Source organism: Arvicola amphibius, chromosome 8 (genome assembly GCF_903992535.2).
Source record: "Arvicola amphibius chromosome 8, mArvAmp1.2, whole genome shotgun sequence".
In the NCBI taxonomy this organism is placed as follows: Eukaryota; Metazoa; Chordata; class Mammalia; order Rodentia; family Cricetidae; genus Arvicola; species Arvicola amphibius.
Window position 1 is genome coordinate 61409182 of NC_052054.1, and position 19872 is coordinate 61429053.

At 36.6% G+C, this 19872-nt stretch overlaps 1 protein-coding gene across 1 annotated transcript in view; it reads left to right on the forward strand.

Moving 5' to 3' along the window:
* Sim1 (SIM bHLH transcription factor 1) overlaps positions 1-19872 on the forward strand; it is a 77920-nt gene that overhangs the window by 28930 nt on the left and 29118 nt on the right. Inside the window, exon 9 of the mRNA XM_038340318.1 lies at positions 19215-19383. Within this exon, the coding sequence (XP_038196246.1) occupies positions 19215-19383 (169 nt within the window). The remainder of the gene's footprint in view (positions 1-19214; positions 19384-19872) is intronic.

The following is a 19872-nucleotide window of genomic DNA, read 5'->3' on the forward strand; positions in this document are numbered from 1 at the left end:
TAGTAATCTGTGTATTGCCACGAGGCTGTGGCTTACCGGGAAAAGTTGCAGTGTATCTGTCTCCAGTGGAGGCTCCATGGCTTCTCCCTGATTCCACCTTTTCTCCCAGCATTCAACCTTGCTATAGGCTAGGCCAGTTTCTTTATTAACCAATAGTATTTACAGCATACAGAGGGGAATCCCATATCACCTGTGTTCGGAGGAAGAGTCATGAGTTTAATCAAACAAAGTTAACAGATGGGAAATACACTATCCTCTCTTTCTGGGCCAAATATCTATTTTAATGTCAGCCAGTAAACCACTTTTGAGTCATTGTCATGGGAAGCATCCCCAATCTTATAAATTATAACAATAGTCAGATACAAATTCATACATTGAAAAAAAAACAAAACCAAAACCAAAAAAAACCCCAAATTCATCCATTGATGACTGTGCACTTTAGATAGTATTGTAATGGCTGACTTTAACCAGACAAAATGAAAGTTAGTCATTTCAGTGGGCAGCCCAAATTCTCTACCAACCATTGAAACCTTTCTTTAACACAAGATCTTGGTCAGACAATTTAAAATGATTCCTGAGGCACACATTTGATGAATTATAAATTTTTATTCATAAAATACACCCCAAATTTAGTTTAGCTGTTTAAATAATTGAGTTTAATGTATATTTAGTCAAGCATTACAGTAGTAAGGGCTTAAGGAGATTAGAAATAAATGAATCCAATTAAAGAATATGTCCCTGAGATTTGATATGTCATCAGCAGGAGTGAACTGTTTGCACAGTAACTGTAAAGAAATCATTAATGATTAACTATCCAGAAGATGGTTAATCAAGAATAAATGTTACAGGACATACTTTATAATATTTAAGTTAAACAAACAGCGTTCTGTGCATCCTAGCACATTGCATCATGACATCATTTCTGCTGTCTTTTCCTGGAAAGTTCAAAGTCTGAGCCTTTCTGTGTCTGTGATATACAAATGCAGGCTTTGTAATGTGTAAAGCAGGGAAGACTTTCCAGCAGTACTTTGCATTTGGCTTCTGTGGTCTCCTTACATGAGGTTCTAGGGTCAGAATTTGCAGAACCTATAGCTATCAATATGGAATCAAGTTTCCCAGAGTAAAGGGATGATTATGGTCTTTTGGCTACAGTTTTTTTTTTTCTGTTTCTGGAGCCAAAAAGGGTTGTGCTACTTTTATGTGCTCTGCTAGATGCCATCTTTAGAGTTTAGAAATAGTTTTTCTGAGGATTAGAATTAAGTGAGAGAAAGTTCCTATGAGTCCAGAGACTAAGCCAAATATAAGGGAATTGTCAATCCAAACAAAATAACTCCCATCTCAAAGGGAATAAGTTATAGTTTATTCTATTCAAGAGTTGGCTTTGGTCACTAATACCACAAAGCCAGGCATGATGGTATAATCTGTAATCTGTAATCCCAGCACTGAGGAGCGGGGCAGGAAGATCAGAAGTTCAGGACCATCCTCAGCTACACAGTGAGCTGGAGACAAACTGTGCTACATGCACACTGTCTCCAAAATAAAATAAAATAAAATGAAAAACAACATAAAATAAAATAAACATAAAATTAAAATAAAGCAAACAAACGCAAATAATTTAGCAATTTAGGAAGTAAAAGGGAAGATTAGGCTTTAATATATTCCATTTTTGAAATGGAATTTTATGTTTAATCTTTTTTGATCTGCTTATAAAAACCCAAACCCTCCTTGTCTTCTAAAAAAAAATAAGAAACAGAAAAGTTGTAAGATCAACAGAATTTTGGTCTTAAGCCTAAAAGGTGAACATCTATACTCAAAATAGAGAATACTTTCCTGAACATAAAAATTAAACTACACAGCAGAAAAAAAATAACGACATCTTGAATTTTGCAGGAAAATGGATGGAGCTAGAAAACACTATTTTGAGTGAGGTAACCCAGACACAGAAAGACAATTATCCGTGTACTCACACATAGGTAGTTTTTAAACATAAAGTAAAGAAAACCAGCCTACAAACCACAATCCCTGAGAACTTAGACAACAATGAGGACACTAAGAGAGACTTACATAAATCTAATCCACATGGGAAGCAGAAAAAGACAAGATCTCCTGAGTAAATTGAGAGCATGAGGGGGAGGGTTGAAAGGGAGGGAAGAGTCAGGGAGGGGAGCAGAGAAAAATGTGGAGCTCAATAAAAATCAATTAAAAAATTAAAACTTTCTCAGAGCAAGAAATATGGCTCCCAAATTAATTCACTTAATTTGTTTCTTTAATTTAAATAATATTTTTCCATTTATTTTGCATATCAACCAGTTTCTCCTCCCTCCTCTCCTCTCATCCCTACTCCATCTATTCCTCCACCTCCATTCAGAAAGGGACAGACATAAATCCCATGGCCTTGTGCAAAGCAGAGCACATTAAGTTGAGGCAGGACTGAGCTCCTCCTCTTACATCAACACAGGACCAGATAGTCCAGCATGGAGAACAGGTTACCAAAGGCCAGCTAAGAGCCAGTGAGAGGTCCTGCTTTCACTGTTAGAAGCCTTACCAAGAGACCAAGTTACACAATTGTTACACACATGCAGATGACCTAGGTCATTCCAAGCGGGCTCCCTGAATGTTGGTCCAGAGTCTATGAGTTCCCTCCTCCCTTTCTTCTGCAAGATCTCTCCTCCCTCTCTTCAGCTGAACTCCAGGAGCTTTGCCCAGTGTTTAACCGGGTATATGCCTAAAATTGGAATAACTGGGTCTTGAGGTAGATTCCCAATTTTCTGAGAAATTACCATACCAATTTCCAAAGTGCTTGTACAAGTTTGCACTCCCACCAGCAGTGGAGGAGTGTTCCTCTTACTCCACATCCTCTCCAGCATAAGCTCTCATCACTGTTTTTGATCTTAGTCATTTGAGATTCTTCTATTGAGAATTCTTTGTTTAGATCTGTACCCCATTTTTAATTGTAATTTTGGTATTTTGATGTTTAGCTTCTTGAGTTCTTTATATATTTTGGAGATCAGTCCTCTGTCAGATGAGTTCATTTCATCTGAAAACTGAAAGAGTTCACATGAAAACCTTTAGAGGCAAATAATTACATAAGGTAGCAAGGGTGAAAATTAGATCAGAACACAGTGAAATGTCTAGGTACTAAGAGAGCAGATGTGCTTTTGAACATTTAAAAATCATAAATAGCATTCCTAAGATGGTAAGCCTATGCAAAAGAAATTAAATAGTTCTTTATTATTTTGTATATAATATGCACAAATAGGAAATCTTGGAAATAAAAGAAGTTGGGGAACCACTAATTATATGTTAGGAGTACTTGAAACTTAATTAGTGTTTTATAAAAGATATATTTGTTCTTATTATAAAAGTTCACTGTGTTCATTATATAAAAATTATGATAGTACAGAGAACTATGAAATGATAAAAGACATTTTGGTCTGTTTTCTAGATATCTGCACTTAACAGTTTAGTTCATTGCCTCTTATTATACATAGATAGTACTTGTTAACCTAAGAAGAAAAAAAAATCAGTGTATTGTATTTTTCATGTCACTGAAGTCAAGGATTACCAGCTGTATAAAAATTTATCAGGATATGCCATAACTTAGTAATTCCTTTGTTTTTGGTTACTTTATACTTCTAACTAAATATCAGAAATTATGGCAATAAACATATTTGTATATAGATATTTGATACTTCCAATAATTTTCATCAAATTATTTTCTATTTTTAAAGAACACTATATATTGCTAGAGAGTAAATAACTGGACTTAGAGCATGAACAGTCTCAAGACTTGACAGGTGTGATTGTTTTACTTTCCCAGCTGTAGCAATGTGGATATCTGCTTCCTCTAGTGTGTGTCATTAGCAGTTTCATTGAAAATACCTCTGCCAAATTAAAAGCACAATTATCTTTTGTTGCTTGTTTTAATGTATATTCATGAGGCTAAACCTTTGGGATATTTCTAAACACTTTGTGTACCCTTTTCTAACTTTTCTATTTTATTTATTTATTTTTTATTTTTTTCTAACTTTTCTATTGTGGAGAAATTTCAGTCATTAACAGAGTGTAGAATTTATTTCTCTAGGGATTTAAATTTTATTTCTTCTGTCTCCTTCCACATAATTTTAGGAGTAAAAAATAGTTTAGGATAAAATGACTTTAGTGTTCTAGTTTTCCTAAATATCATATATGCTTGAATTACAATTTGAAAAATTTACTACAACAGTAAAGTAGGGTTTGACTCTGTGACTTAGGATCTCACAGTATTTCAGAGTCCTTATTAATTATAATCTAGGAATTTAAAAAGGTCTCACATAAACTTAGTATGGTTTTTAGGTAAAGGCACTGCTTATAAAAGCAAAGAGTTTTGGGGAATGACTATGGTATAACCACGAATCTACTTATTTGTACGAGACGATTTCATTTCCAAGGTGCCTTAGCCCAATTTTCACTAGACTGTCTTCGTCTGTGAGCTTCTCAGTACGGAATCGTCCTTATCATCTCTTTCTGCTGGGCTCCATAGGAGCCTGAATATGAAACATAAAGCTGGTGTCTCTGCTGCCAGGACTTACTGGTGACTAGGCAGCAGCTCAGCCAGAATACAAAGAAGGTCATGCACTGTGTGTAAGAGTGACTCTAGAATCCAATTAAAAAGTTTAGTATAGGCACAGTCATCCCCACTTAATCTGATCATGGTTTAATGCAATCCTCTGCTTATTTCAATCTGTGCCTTTGGAGTCAAATCAGTTGTGTCTCTCTTTCCAAATTTTGCCTGGGTAATTTGATCAATTTCAGCTGTGTAAAAAAATAGTTCAGCTAGGAAATATGGCAACATCTTTTAAGAATTGTCATGAAGCATACTGTACCAAGAGAAGCTCCAGGATAACCTGCAGGTCCAAAATTGTCATATGATAAGCAGAAAGGCCAGTTTTCTAAAAAGAAAATGGAATACACTGTGGTGTTGGGGAAGAAACATTTTTGTACAGGCTCTAGAAACTGTCTGAGCAATGCAGTTGCTTGCTTCTTTGTACACAGATTGTAAGGCTGTGAATCTTAAGCCACGACAGATAGAAATGACGACAATGTATTTCTCCAAGGTGGAAAGTTACTTTCACTAGATTTACAAGAGTGTCATAGTGAGCTTTTCACATGACATGATGACATTGACTTCATGAATAGTTGTGGTGCATTGTTAAAAGAAGATTGACAAAGACCACTGAAGTGAACTTGGCCCCATTTTTTTCCTACTGAAATTTGAGTTATTCCAAATATGTACATGGCTATTATAAGGTTTAAAGGAGACTGATTGGCTAATTCTGAAAATTGAATGATTTTTGACTGTAATGGAATAAGAAGATTACTTTGGTCTGCAAATATGGGTGAGATTAACATCTACAACACTAAATGATTGCATGTTACTCATCTCTTATTACTTTCAGAGTGAGAGGTACCCAAGGATGTCTATAGCTCTTGTACAAATCATTAAAAGGAGAGAAAACCAGGTGTAAATCATTCCCAATAGTCTTTTGAAGAATATATCAAGTACCATATACCAATAGGTCTCCTTTCAGCATGCCAATCATGACTGGAGTCCAGTATAAGCTGCCCTTAAAAAGATAAATTGTGGAGCCCTTAATATATAGTGTATCTCAAGAATGCTTGAAAAACAGGACCATGCCTTTTGTATTGTTATTAAAAACCACCTAAGGCATGTTCCTCAACCAACTCCTTGGGCTCCAATGTCAATGGAAGCTGAGTATTTTTTTTTTGCCATATACCAGAAGGAAAGTGTTAAATAAATGGCTTCACTAAACACACATGTAATCTTGAGTACATGTGTGGTACCAGAATTGCTTCACTGGAGGACAAGGAGAGAAGCAGAGCCAGACTTCTCCTGGTGTCCAAGTCTGTAGAGGGAAACGGGACTTCTAATCTCCACAAACATCTAGCCCTTTAAGTGGTATAAATAAAATGCTCAACTTAATAGAAGTCTAAAAGTAAAGCAAGCGCTTTGTTCTTCCTCCCAAGTCTGCTACTCAGAGCTGCCCTTGGCAGCACATCAACTGCTCGAAATGTCTTTAAGTGGGATTTTTCTATTATGCTTTTCATCCTAACATATCTATGGAGCTGTTGGAGCTTTGAATAGAGAAAAAGGAAGGCTGAGTTACTCTGGAAGATTGTGCTCTAACGATTCCATGTGCTTACTTAGTAATGAAGAACTTACCTTAGTATTTTGACCACATGCCCTAGAACTTAATGACTCAAATGTAACAGACCAAATTAAAATGCATTTGGTATAAAGATGAAAGAAATACAATGTAAGGAGAGTTTATTTTTTTTAAAGATTTAAAACACTTTTTTTCCACACAACATATGTTGAATATGTTTTTCTCTTTCCCAACTTCTCCCAGATCCTCCCTATCTCCCTACTCACCCACCTTTACGTTGTTTCTCTCTTTCAAAAAAAAAAAAAAAACCAAAAAAATCCCCCAAAAGCAGCCAGTATTTATAATGAAATCACTTCTGAAGTGAAGTATAGTGGTAGAGCGAGAAGCTAAGAGATAATGCTGGTGGCTCTTTGCTGTCCCAGGCACTGTGCTGCAGGATTTTCACACAAGATTTCTTGTAAACCTCACTACGTCTTTATGGATCACAGAATAGAATGGAAGCCTGGGTGGCAGGTTGTTGGTGACAGACAGGGTTGGCTTCACATTCATCTCTTTGATATTGTGCTCACTGGTAAATGTGAACAATTACTACTATTTTTAAAAAAACTAAAAATAAATTTTTCGTTTTGTGTGTGAGAGTGTTTGCTTCATGTACATCTGTACATCTCACGCATGCCTGGTGTTTACAGAGGCCGGAAGAGTGCATGGGTTTCCCTAGAACTAGAGATGGTTTTGAGCTAATAAGTCAGTGCTAGGAACCAAACCTGGATCTTCTGGATTTAAACTGCTGAGCCATCCCTTCAGTCCCTGGGGTGGTTATTTAAATTTCATTGTTGTTGAGGATCAGAACAACATTTTCGTTAAATCATTAACAGTATTTTTATAATTCTTACATTTGACAATTAGGTGAGTGGGCACAATTTTAAACTGTTTATTAGATTTAAAATGTTATCTAGATTTATTTAACTTGGAGTCTTTCTGTCATTGAAAGCTACACAAGTCGTATGTGTGTTGTATGACTTTGATTCCAGCACTTTGGAGGCAGATCTCTGGGAGTTTGAGACTAACCTTGTCTGCAGAGTGAGCTCTAGGACAACCAAAGCTACATAGTGAGACCCTGTCTCAAACAAACAAACAAACAAACAAACAAACAAACCCAAAAGTTGTGCAAAAGTTTTAGAAAGTTATTAAAAGTATTTTAATTTTCCCATGCATTATATAATAATTAAACACATTTATGGGGTACATCCTTATATTTCAACACGTGTATACAATGTGCAGTGGTATAGTAACTAAGACCTTTATCTTTTCTTGTTTTTATAATTTTGGAGCTTTTGATCATTTTTCTTCTAGTTCTTCATAAATACATAATAAGATATATGTAACAAATATTAGTTACCCTCCTATGCTACAAAACACTAGGACTTATTTAATACCAAATTTCCAACTTCCATCTCTCCCTAACCCTCTCTCCCTCTCTCCAAGACTCAAGTGGTGGCTATCTCCTTTGAAAATATGTGGTATTTGTCTTTCTCTGTACTTTTTTTTAAAATGATAGGCTGTTATATAGTCTAGGCTGGCCACAAACTTGACATACACCAAAGAATGATGTTAAATTGATTCTCTTGCCTCTCCCTTTCAAGTGCTGGGGTTACAAGTGTGTGCCATTATGGTTAGTTTACATGGCAATAGGGATCAAACCAGGACTTGGTGCATCTTAGGTCAGCACTCTACTCATTAAGCTACATCCCTGGCTACACCTGGAGCTTTTTCTTAACAGAATGTCTTTCAGTTCCATTCATGTTGCTTCAAATTACAGGATTTCATTCTTTATCATGGCAGAATGATACTTGTGTATGTAGGTAAATAGAAAGGGAGGAAGGGAGACAGACAGACAGACAGACACACACACACACACATATGAGAGATTTTTTTATTGCTTGTGTGTGTATGAACTCCAGTTGAATTCATGTAGTGTCAGTGTGATTAGTGATGCAATAAGCATAGGTACTTACTTTTATACACTGGTTTCATTTCTTTTTGACTTTTATTTAGAAGAGCGTTAGTTGTATTAGAATGTAGTTCTGTTTTTAATTTGCTAGGGAGCCATCACACTGTTCACTAATTTGCATTCTCATTTGCAGTGTGGTGTGCAAGTGTTCACATTTCTCTGCACTTCCAGTAGCATTTTCTGTTTTTGTTGTTTTGTTTTTAATAATTCTGATAGGAGTGAGAGGCTATCTTTTACGATCCTAATGATTTTAATTTGTATTTCCCCGATGGATAGTGATATTGAGTCTTTTCTCTCTGTGTTTATTGACAATTTCTAGCTTTTTGAGAACTGTCTGTTCAGACCACTTGTCCATTTTTAAGTTGTTATAATTGGGAATTTATGCCATTAAGATTTTTGAGTTCTTCTTACATTTCGGATAGTAATCATTTGTCAGCTGACTGACTTGCAAATATTTTCTTCCATTTTCATCCTCTAGGTAGTTTCATTTGCTGGTAGAAGCCTTTTAGTTTGATATGGTCCCATTTTTCAGGTTTTGCTTTTGTTGACTATGCTTTTGAGATCTTATTAATCAAACAAAACACCATTGCCTATCATGATGTGTTAAGGTGTTTCTTCTGTATTTTCTTTCATTTGTCTCATAGTTTCAGGCCTCCTATTTAAGTTTTGATCCATCTTGAGAGTTGTTTTTATATTTAGTGAGTGTAGGGATTTTCAATCTCCCATACGCAGGTACCCAGTTTTCCCTTTACTGTATCAAAGTGTGTACTTTTTCCCCATTGTATGTTTATATGTTTTTGTGTTCTGGCTCTTGTGTCACATTGGCTTATGAACATGTTTTCATTCCAGTACTATGTATTTTTTGGCTAGCATAGACCTGCAATAGATCTTTTTTTTTTTTTTTTTTTTGGTATAAAAAGCTTTGTTTTGCATTGCTTTAAATTTTTTCATACAATGTATTTTGATTATATTCTTTCTTTTCTCCCAAGTTCTCCTGGATTATCCCCATCTCCTTCCCCACTTAACTTCACATCTTGTCTTTTGAAAAAGTCCTCAAAAACCCAAAACAGAAAAAAAGAACAAAAAAGGCAAAGCCACCAAACCACCACCACCACCATGACAACAAGAAGCACACTTAAAAACATGGAGTCTATTTTGTATTGGTTAGCAATTCCTGAGCAGTAGGCCTGGCCTGGGTTGTGGTTGATATATCTAGTGTCACTCCATTGGAGAAACAGATCCTCCTTCTCCTAGCCCATATCCATTCCAGTTGCTTCTTGGTTAGGAGTGGTGTAGTGCATTAGAGAAGAAGTATTATGACATATTCAGTTTTGCTGTTTGTGCTCAAGATTGTTTTCTCTCTTTGGGCAGTGCACTTACATGAATTTTAGGATTGTTTTCTTGCATTTGTCTTCTGTTAGGTGATGGGGACTGAACCCAGTGCATCTCCGATGCAAAGCAAGTGATCTACCCTTGATTTATGCTCCCAGCCCACTAATTATATTTTTGGTGATGTTACACAAAATCTCTAAGTTGCTTTGGGTAGGTAGTGTGGATATTCTACACTAGTAGTTATTTCAATCTGTAAGAACCAGGAATTCATTCCAGATTTGTGTCTTCCTCAATTTGTTTATTTAATGCTTTGTAATGGTATTGCTAGGACTTTCACTTCTCTGGTTAAGTTTACTCTTAAGTATTTTATTTAAAAATATATTTTATTGATAAAGTTGCTTTATTTAATTTCTTTTAAAAATTAAATTAAATCTAATTTAGTTTTAAATTAAAATTAAAGTGAGTTAGTTCTTTGTGTTTAAAATGCAACTTTCATTTTATTTTTTTAAGACAGTGCCTTACTCTGTAGTCTAGGCTAATCTTGACTTCATGGGAGTCCTCCTACTTCATCCTCCTAAGTATTGAGATTACAGGTACAAGCATGGATTTATGCCCAGCCAGATATTTATGGTGTTTGTGTTATTTGCTTTTCTTGTCTTTTGAACAAATGTCATAGAGGCAATTTAAAGGAGAAAAGTAAATTTGGCTTTAAGTTTTAAGGAGAAGCAGTCTTCCATGATAGGGTCGCTGGAGCATCTTTGTCTTTAGTGGTAGGTATATGAAGTGGTAACTTCTTGCATACTGGCTGATCAGGAAATAGAAAACTCAGGCCAGACTTAAAAGCTAGACATCACTTTAAAGGCCCATCCCCAGTGGCCCAGTTTTCCTAAGTAAGCCCTAGTTCAAAAGTTTCAGCAATCTCCAAAACAGTGTTATCCTTGGGGACCAGCTGTTCAAACATGAGCCTATGATGTAAATTCCACACTTAAACTATAACTTTGATTTACTGAATCTATTTACCTTTCTATGTAAACCTTCATGTTTCATATGGTCTGCAAACTGGGATAATTAGATTATTTTTCCCTCCCTACTTGTATGTTTTTTCTTTCCTTCCCTTGTTTTAATTGCTTTGGCTAAAATTTCCAATATTCTGTCAAATAAGAGTATTGGAAGAGGATATCTGTCCTTCCCCTCCCCACTGTCAGCTTGACACAAGTTAGGGTCATTTGAGAAGAGGCAACCTAAACTGAGCAAATGCCTCCATAAGATTGGTCTATAGGCAAACGTGTGAGGCATATTCTTGATTAATAATTGATGTGAGAGGGCCCAGCCCACTGTGGACTGTACCATCCCTGGCCAGGTGGTCCTGGATTGTATAAGAGAGCAAACTGAGCAAGCTGTGAGGAGCAAGCAAGTAAGTGGTGTTACTCCATGGCTGTTGCGTCAATCTTGCCTTGCATACCTGGCCTGAGTTCCTTTGTGATAGACTGTGATGTAGAATTGTTAGCTGAAATAAGCCCTTCGCACCCCCAAGTGGCTTGTGGTGTTTTACTACAGCAATAGAGCTCTTAAACCAATATTCTTTTTACTTTAGATCTTAGGGGAAGTGCCTTCAACTTTCCTCCCAGAAGTAAGATTTGACCGTGAGTTTGTTATATACAGTAGTTATTATGTTGAGGTATTATGTTCAATTAATTAGTTGAAAGTTTATATAATGAAATGGTGTTTAATTTATTCAAATTATTTTTCTGTTTTTATTCAGGTGATTATATGGTTTTTGTTTTTTATATTTTCAGTGGAATGAATTACACTTACTGATTTGCATATGCTAAACTATCTCTGCATTTTTAGAATATAGATCATGGTGTTTAATTTTTTTTATTTCTGTATTTTTTGAGATAATTTCTTTCTTTTATGTAGCCATGGATATCCTGGAACTTTCTAGGTAGATTAATACAGTCTTGGATTCACAGAGATCCACCTTCCTCTACCCCTCTGATGGGATTAAAAGATTAAAATCATATGATACCATGCTTGGCTTAATCTTTTTTTTAATTTTGTTTGTGTGGAAGCATATGTGCCAAAGCATGTGAGGTCAGAGGGCAACTTTTTGGGGTTGATTCCCCACTTCCATTTCCATTTTTATGTGGGATCTAGAGTTGAACTCAGGTCATTAGAGTTGAATGGCAGGTATTTTCACATGCCACACCATCTTGCCTGCCCCCGTGTGTGATCTTTTGTGTTGTTAGATTGAGTTGCAGATATTTCTTTGATGATTTTTAGGTATTCATCAGGAATAGTGGTATGCAGTTTTCTTTTTGTTGCTCTATCTTTGTTTGATTTTATTGTCAGGTTAACGTTGTAGGACAGGATGAGTTTGCGAGAGTTCCCTCATTCAGAAAGACTTTGTAGAACTTTATGTGTATTTTTGGATCTGAGAGTATACAAATAAAAAAAGTACTTCCTTCTTATTGATATAAATTTTATGTATAGAAACAGGCCACATTTGCAATGGAGAGTAATGTTTGCATGCTAGAAGGCAGGTAATGAATGGATCTTTTATTTTTTGGTCGTCAGAAGTGCATTGGACGAAGTGGTTGGTCAAAACTAGAAGCTCCACTTCCTGTCAGAGTTTCATGTGCTTGGCTTTCTATTTTCTAAAGAAAGGCAGGTCAGGGCTGAAGAGATGGCTCAGTGGTTAAGAGCATTGCCTACTCTTCCAGAGGGCCTGAGTTCCATTCCCAGCAACCACATGGTGGCTCACAACCATCTGAAGTGAGATCTGTTGTCCTTTTCTGGCTTGCAGGCATATACACAGACAGAATATACAGAATATTGTATACATAATAAATAAATAAATAAATAAATAAATAAATAAATAAATAAATATTTTTTTTTTTTAAAAAAGAAAGGCAGGTCATGCAGCTCATAGCCCATCAGGGTTGTTTTCTCACTGAGAAAGATCTGCTGGTTTTAAGTTATTAGTGTTTACTAGGTGGGGGAAAAGTCTTTTAGTGCGTCCTTGTCTTTCTCTTCCATTTATTTAATGTAATGTGCATTTCCCTTCAAAATATGATAAAATGCCTCTTTGCTATGTCTTCTAGAAGTTTAGAATTTACTGGGGGAAATCATAATCCTTTGAAAAGAAATGTTAGAGTAGGGAAATTTTTCTGGCCTCCTCTATACTTACCTCAGGAGCAGCCTTGGTGCCTCCTACCTGAGACACAGAAGCCTTCTGTTCATTGATTTCTACAACCCCCCTAGAATAAAGCCCCACAGTAGCGATACTCAGTAATTATAAACAGAAGAATCTTTGCAGGCAGGAAGAGCTTCACAGGAACAAATGGGATGTAAGATGTTGTGGGAAAAGGAATGCCAAGAATCCAAATGCTTAGTTTAGAGATTACTATTTGGATAAAATGAGGAGCTAAAGAAGGAAAATTTTGATATATTGGAAGAAAAACAAATCAGGAATTGTATTGTGGAACACATTGCATTTCTGACTGAGGACTATCCATGTCTACACTGTCTTCAGAAGGAGGGATTAGAGGAATACAGTAATGTGATCACACTTTCTGAGCTTAGAAGACAAGTGTATGACTTAAAAAAAAAATCTTTGTTATTCTTACAGAGAAATATTTTTCTCTCTCATTAAATGATTTGAATAGTCATTGTCAGATTTCAAAAGGTATTGGCTCCAGGATTTTCTCATAGATACCCAAATCTATGAAGTCCCCTAAACCAAATGTAGTATTTGTGTATAATCTACATATACCTCCCTACATGCTTTAATGTTTTCCTAGGTACTTAAAATTCTTAAAATAACGTAAGTGTTCTTCAAACAGTTGCATAAGGAACAGTGGGAAAAAGCCTGTATATGGTTCAGTACAGATGCAATTAAAAATATTCTCAATCCAATGTTATGGGGCTCTGCAGATGTGGAGCTTGTAGATGAATATGCTTGTAGCAGGCTCTTTTGGATCACCAGCCCCCAAATCATGACATCTGTTACTTACTATTAATTACTTACTGTAGAAGGAAGCGGCGGGCTGTGTCCCGCCACCCGACTAGCTTTGCCCAAAATAATTACACGGAAACTGTATTCTTTTAAAACACTGCCTGGCCCATAGTTTTAGCCTCTTATTGGCTAATTCTCACATCTTCCTTTAACCCATATTTAGTAATCTGTGTAGCACCACAAGGAGTGGCTTACCAGGAGAGGTCTTAACCTGCGTCCATCTCAGAGAGGAGAATCGTGGCGACTCACTATGGCGAGTGCCTGAAGCATCTCCCCAACTCTACTTCCTTGTTCCCACAATTCTGTTCTGTCTACTCCGCCTACCTAATTTTCTGTCTCTTAAAGGGCCAAGGCAGTATCTTTATTAATAATGAAAGTAACACATAGACACTCCTCCATCATTTCCCCTTTTTCTGTTTAAACAAAAAAGAAAGGCTTTAACTTTAACATAGTAAAATTACATGTAACAAAACAGTTATCAAGCAAGTATTACAGTTACAATATTTAAATCTTATTTTATCTTTTATCATAACTAAGGAAAGCTATAACTATCTATTTATTCTTCAACTCCATCAAAGACTCCAGAAGGATAAAATATTACCTAAGTAAACAAGTCATATGCAACTTTCAAACTCTAGAAATGACAGAGACAACTCGCTGCCTGGACAGTCACCCAAAGTTCCTCTGTACCGTTGGGGCATCCATCTTCAGCCTACAGGCCCATAAGTATCCAGCAGACATTTCCATGAAGCAGGAAATTCCAAAGACAGTTCAGTCACTTTCTGCTGTGTCCTGCAGACTCTTTAATGAATCAGGAACCCCAAAAGGCCATCTCAACTTTAGGCAAGTTTAGCAGTCCTCTTTCTGTGGGTTCCTTGTGTCCAGTTTATGCAACAGTCCAGGCAAGAGCAGTTTCTTGCCCAAATGGCTAACAAACTCCATAAGTAGCCTCTTCGATGCCCATCTTCCTCTCGAAGTAGATTGGTGCTGCCAGGAGCAGACATGTCTCATTGTCATGAAAAACCCTAAGTTATTAAAACATTAAATGCCATATTCTGCAGTCTTTGAAAGATATGAAGAATGTATCTAACTGAAATATATCTCTACATATCTAGAAAATCTAATAACATGACTACAAGCTTAACTATTATCAATGATTATCCATTAACAACCTATATTTCCTAATTATACATTACTTTTTTAAATGAACTACACAATTACAATACCTTAATCAAGATCAGAAATACATATACATATAACAAATTGACCTTAAAATCCATACCACTGCAAATTATTCATCTCTATATCATGTCCCCTTTAAATGTAAAAGAACATTTATAAACAATATTTGGGAAAATGGGCGCAGTTATTTCTCTCCAAACTGCTTCCTGCTGAATGGGGGCGCTGTTAATCAGATATTTCATGGTGTAACCTGTGTACCAGGTTCATCTCAGTCGGCAGTTGAGCGAAGTAATTTTTTGAGGGTGTTCACAGCAACCTTTCAGGAGGGCGTGGTCTATCATACCATATTGGGATAGAAGCAATCCAGAGAGCCTCATCCTCTGTGAAAACAAAAGAAGAAACTCTTTTCCAAAGCATCATGTTCTTAGATCCAAATCCTGAAGTCATACCATTAAGATGTCCATTCTGGTCTAGCCTGGCAGCCCATATAATGAAATGTCTCTCTTTATTTAGCTCCTTTACAGTCAAAAATTTCAAAGAAAACACAATAAAATACACAATCCAGACTCTCTGTGAATTTTCCATTTTTACGTGGCTTATTTTCATTCTATCACTTTACTTTATTCTGTCTCTTTAAAGACTTTACCCTTTTTTTTTAAAGGCATTAACTTTATTTTCTATATTTTCTTCTTCTCTCTCAAGCCTACATACATTCATCCAACATTGTGACTCATTTAAAAGTCTTTTATGTCTGAATCTGTCCTATTGTGAATCTGTAATTTTTTTACTATCCAGGAGCACTTCTTAAAAGGTTAAGCACTTCTTAAAAACTTAAGTTGCGCCATGTAGAGGTAGTACGCCTGTTTTCAGCCAAGTCTAAACCTTAGCTGCGCTGTTATCATGGTAATTACGATAGTTCCTGCCTGAGGTCAGCACAGTTCAGCATGGCAGAGCAGAGCCAGAGCCGCTCCTGCCTCAGTCATTTGGTGCCCCTGAGCCGCACACAGTTCCAGGCACACAGCAGTCGACATTGGAGCCGCACTCAGCAGTTTAATTCTGAGACTGAGCGTGCAGCACAGAAACTCTTTTCATCCAAGTTACAATCAAATCTGATACGCAGAGCACTGTGCAGTCTGAAAACCTCTCTCTGTATGGTGGCAGAAATCCGCCATGTTCTCCTGCTCACCTAAGCCTGATTCCGCCATCTGCCCAGGTGCAGGCGGGGAGCTCTGAGCCATTGGCTCGGTCTCAGCGCATTCTCCTTCCCATCCCAAGCGGGAACACAAATATCCAGGCCCATAAAAGCCACTGAAATGCTTTATAGCCAGAGTTTGCACTGGCGGCACAGCGCAGGAAGCCGCGTTTTAAAATGACTCAGCTTTTTCTCTGCTGCTATTGCCGAAACAGGAAATCTCTCTACAGCACGTCCAGGCAAACAGCAAAAAGCTGTGTTAAACTCTCTCCCTCCTTTATTTAAAGCCCTCTCAGGTTTTTAAGTGGATTTAGTCACCACGTTGGAGTGCCAAATGTACCGGCGGGTACCGGCGGTACTGGCGGTCGGAGGGGTTAGGAAATAACCAAAATAGTCCTTTTATAATAAATCAGTTTTAATAAAAGGGGAAATAAGGGAACTTACAGAACCAAGGGTCCAGCGGAGCAGAAGGTAACGCGGGGGGATAGCAAACGGGCTCCTTCCGGTGCCCCATCCTATTTAAGGGTATCCTACTCCTCTGGGGCAGCCACGCCCCTGAACGCAGGGATTGGGCCAGCTGCCCCAACAACTTACTATTAATTACTTACTATTAGTTACTTACTATTAATTACTTACTATTAATAGACTTACTATTAATTATGAAGGATCAGCTATAGTTTAGGCTTGTTTCTAACTAGTTCTTTTAAGTTAAATTAAACCATATTTTATAATCTACATTCTTTCACATGCTTGTTACCTCATCTCCATTTTCCCCATCCTGTTTCCTCCACAGATGACTGGTAGTAATCCTATCTTTCTTCTTCCCAGATCTCTTTCTGTCCAGAAGTCCTGGATATACCTTCTTCCTAGATACTGACCATTAAGTTTTTTTTTTTAAATTAAACCAATCACAGTGACATATCTTTACACAATATAATGAAATATCACCCAACATTTTCCCATTTTGTCTAAATAGCTCCAGCAATGCAAAACTATTATCAAGTAAGAAATACAGTAACAATGTCCAGTTTATTAGTGTTTTGTAAATTCAGAGAAAATAATCTACTATGTATCTTATCTTGGTGGGTTTTGTAATTAATTTACTTTCTATCATAACTAAGGGAAACTGTAATTATAATCTTCAACTATCTAACTTTCAACCTCATCAGATACCTAAGAAGGATATAATATAACCTGAGTAAACAGGAAGTGCAGAGCAAGCAAACTAAGAAATGATGGAAATATCTGGTTGCCTGGATAGTAATCCCTAGGTTCCTCTGTAATGTTGGGGCATCCATCTTTGGCCTATGGGCTTAAAATATCTGACAGATTTTCTGTAAAGCAAATTTTTTTGAAGAGTTGTCCTACTCTGTATTATTAATTATGAATACATGGCCTTAGCTATGACTTGTTTCTAACTAGCTCTTATAACTTAAATTAACTCATTTCTATTAGTCTATGTGCTATCACATGGCTCATGGCTTTTACCTCTCTTCTAGCATGTCCTGCTTCCTCTGCATCTAGCTGGCAGCCTCACCTTTTTTCTTCCCAGTGACCTCTCTTTCCCTCCTTCCCTCTCTTCCCTCCTGGTTAATGGCCATTCAGCTCTTTACTAAATCAATCTTAACACAGTGTAAAGGATTATTCTGCAATGTTTTCTACTTTTGATTTAAATAAAAAGGAAAGGCTTTTACTCAACAGATTCTGTCTGTGCCTGATGCCATGCTGTTGTAGTTTGCTGATGGGTATCATTGCATTGCCAGTGATGATACTGAAACTGGTCTATCTGGTTTACATTCTTATTCACTTGAAAGACTCAGGGCCTGAATTATGCTTTTGCCTTTTTGAGTTAATAAGTAAGTTACATGTATTTATAGCATATACTGGGGTTCTTGATATATGTATATGTTGTGTAGTGGCTAATTAAGCATCTGTAGTTTATATACTAGCTCACATTCTTAAATAATGTTTGCTTTTCATAGTTAGAACACTTAAAAATCATCTCTCACAGTAAATTTGAAGTCATTAATTATATTTTTCCATTTGCCTGATTTTGCTAGTCTCTTAGAATTGGAAAATAGGATAAATGAAGAAAGTAAAAGTAAGATAAAAAATAGAAGAAGCTGGGAAACTTGCATAAAATGCCTGTATGAATGTTTCATAAGTGTTCTAGAGGGGATTGCAAATTAAAGTTGGGGCTTTTATTTTTTAAAAACTTTAGGGCAAGTCAGCAAAATATGATGAGATATATAGTTCACAGTGTTCTAGAGAATAAAAAGAATTAATCAGTTACCTTGGCAATTCCAGTTAGTTCTGGTATCCTTAAAAAATTTCTCCCACAAGTGGTGATAAAGAAGAGTATCTGAAAATTTTGTTTTTAGGCACTAGAGGTTAGGGTTGATATTCTCTGAGGAGAATGAAAAATTCCAAGTGATGTCTGATGACATCTGAAATGCCTTGAGGTTGCATCTGTGGGCAAGACCAAGTGGATTTCATAACAGAAGCTCCTTGGTCCCTTCATACCAATCCACAGTCAGTATGTATATTCTTTTTCTCCTGAATAAATTATAATCTACTACACATTATAGTTATCGTCTTCATTCTCATATCTCTATGTAGCACAAAATCTGGTTTATCAGGGAGCAATGAATGTTTATTTGATGAATGAAGGAATGGGAAAAATATGGTGTTAAAATGTACTCTGAGAGACCTGATTTAGTCCATTGAAAGGGATTTTTAGCTAATTTGAAGCTAGCTAGCTATAAGAATGTTTGGAATGTTTAGAATGTTTATCACAATGATATTGTTATTGATGATCTGGGAACATTGGTTGTCTGTTGAGTTCACTTACATGGAAAACTTTAGGGAAGGTTTAAAAATTCATATTGCACTATCTGTGGCACACAAAATCTCTTTATCACTTACAATCCATTCTTTCCAGGAGAAGGACTGTGGGGCTTCCTAAGTTCACTGTGGTAATTCAGCAGATTTCTCTTGGGTTACTAGAAAGCCAAAGGGCTTTCTGAGTCGTTATATTTACTCTTTAGGTTTTTAATTAAAAATACTTATCTGAGTAATTAAATAAGAGGTTTATCTTCTATTTAATAAAATCAATGGAAGGCAGTCACATTTCCAGGCATTTGTTGACTGTGAGTCTTTTCTAGGTTTTTAGAAAAGCAGCTCTTTGGGAAAGGTAGCTTGACCACTAACATTTGCTTTCTTTTTTATATATGGAGCACTATCTTTTTTGTTATTTGCACAAATCTATTCCCTGTTGTGGCTGACTGAAGGTGTTGTTTCTTACCCCTGCAGAGACACAGAATACAAAGGTCTGCAGCTCTCCCTGGACCAGATCTCAGCCTCTAAGCCCACCTTCTCTTATGCTAGTAGCTCCACCCCCACCATCACTGACAACAGGAAGGGGAATAAGTCTCGGCTGTCCAGCACCAAGTCAAAATCCAGGACCTCCCCATATCCCCAGGTCAGTACCTGATGTTTTAAAAATTTTTTTTGACTTGGTTTGATCTTGAAGAAGAAGTATAATTAATTATATGTTGTTGATAGATAAAAACTGTTAAGAGGAATTGTGAATTGATTTTGTTATTTGCTGTGTTCATGGGAGGTTAGTTTTCATAATCACTATTTCTTTGATATTTTTATTGATTCTATTTCCTGCTCCCTCTAACTTCCAACAATGATTAGTTTGGAAGATTAAGCCAGCATAACGAAATATAGGAAATAAGAGCTCAACAGAAGAGCTAAATTAAGTTGGGAACTTTAAAAGAGAAAGATAAGAGGTTGAAGCTAAGAATGAAGAATGGCTTCAGCATGAGATTTGCCCATAGATTGCATATGGGGGAAATGGGACAGACAGACTCTTCCAGATGACAGGGAGGAAAGACACTTAACAAGGTGGTGAGATGATGACACCCAGAGGAGGTATCCCGAGGTACTGAAGAGTACATTTGAG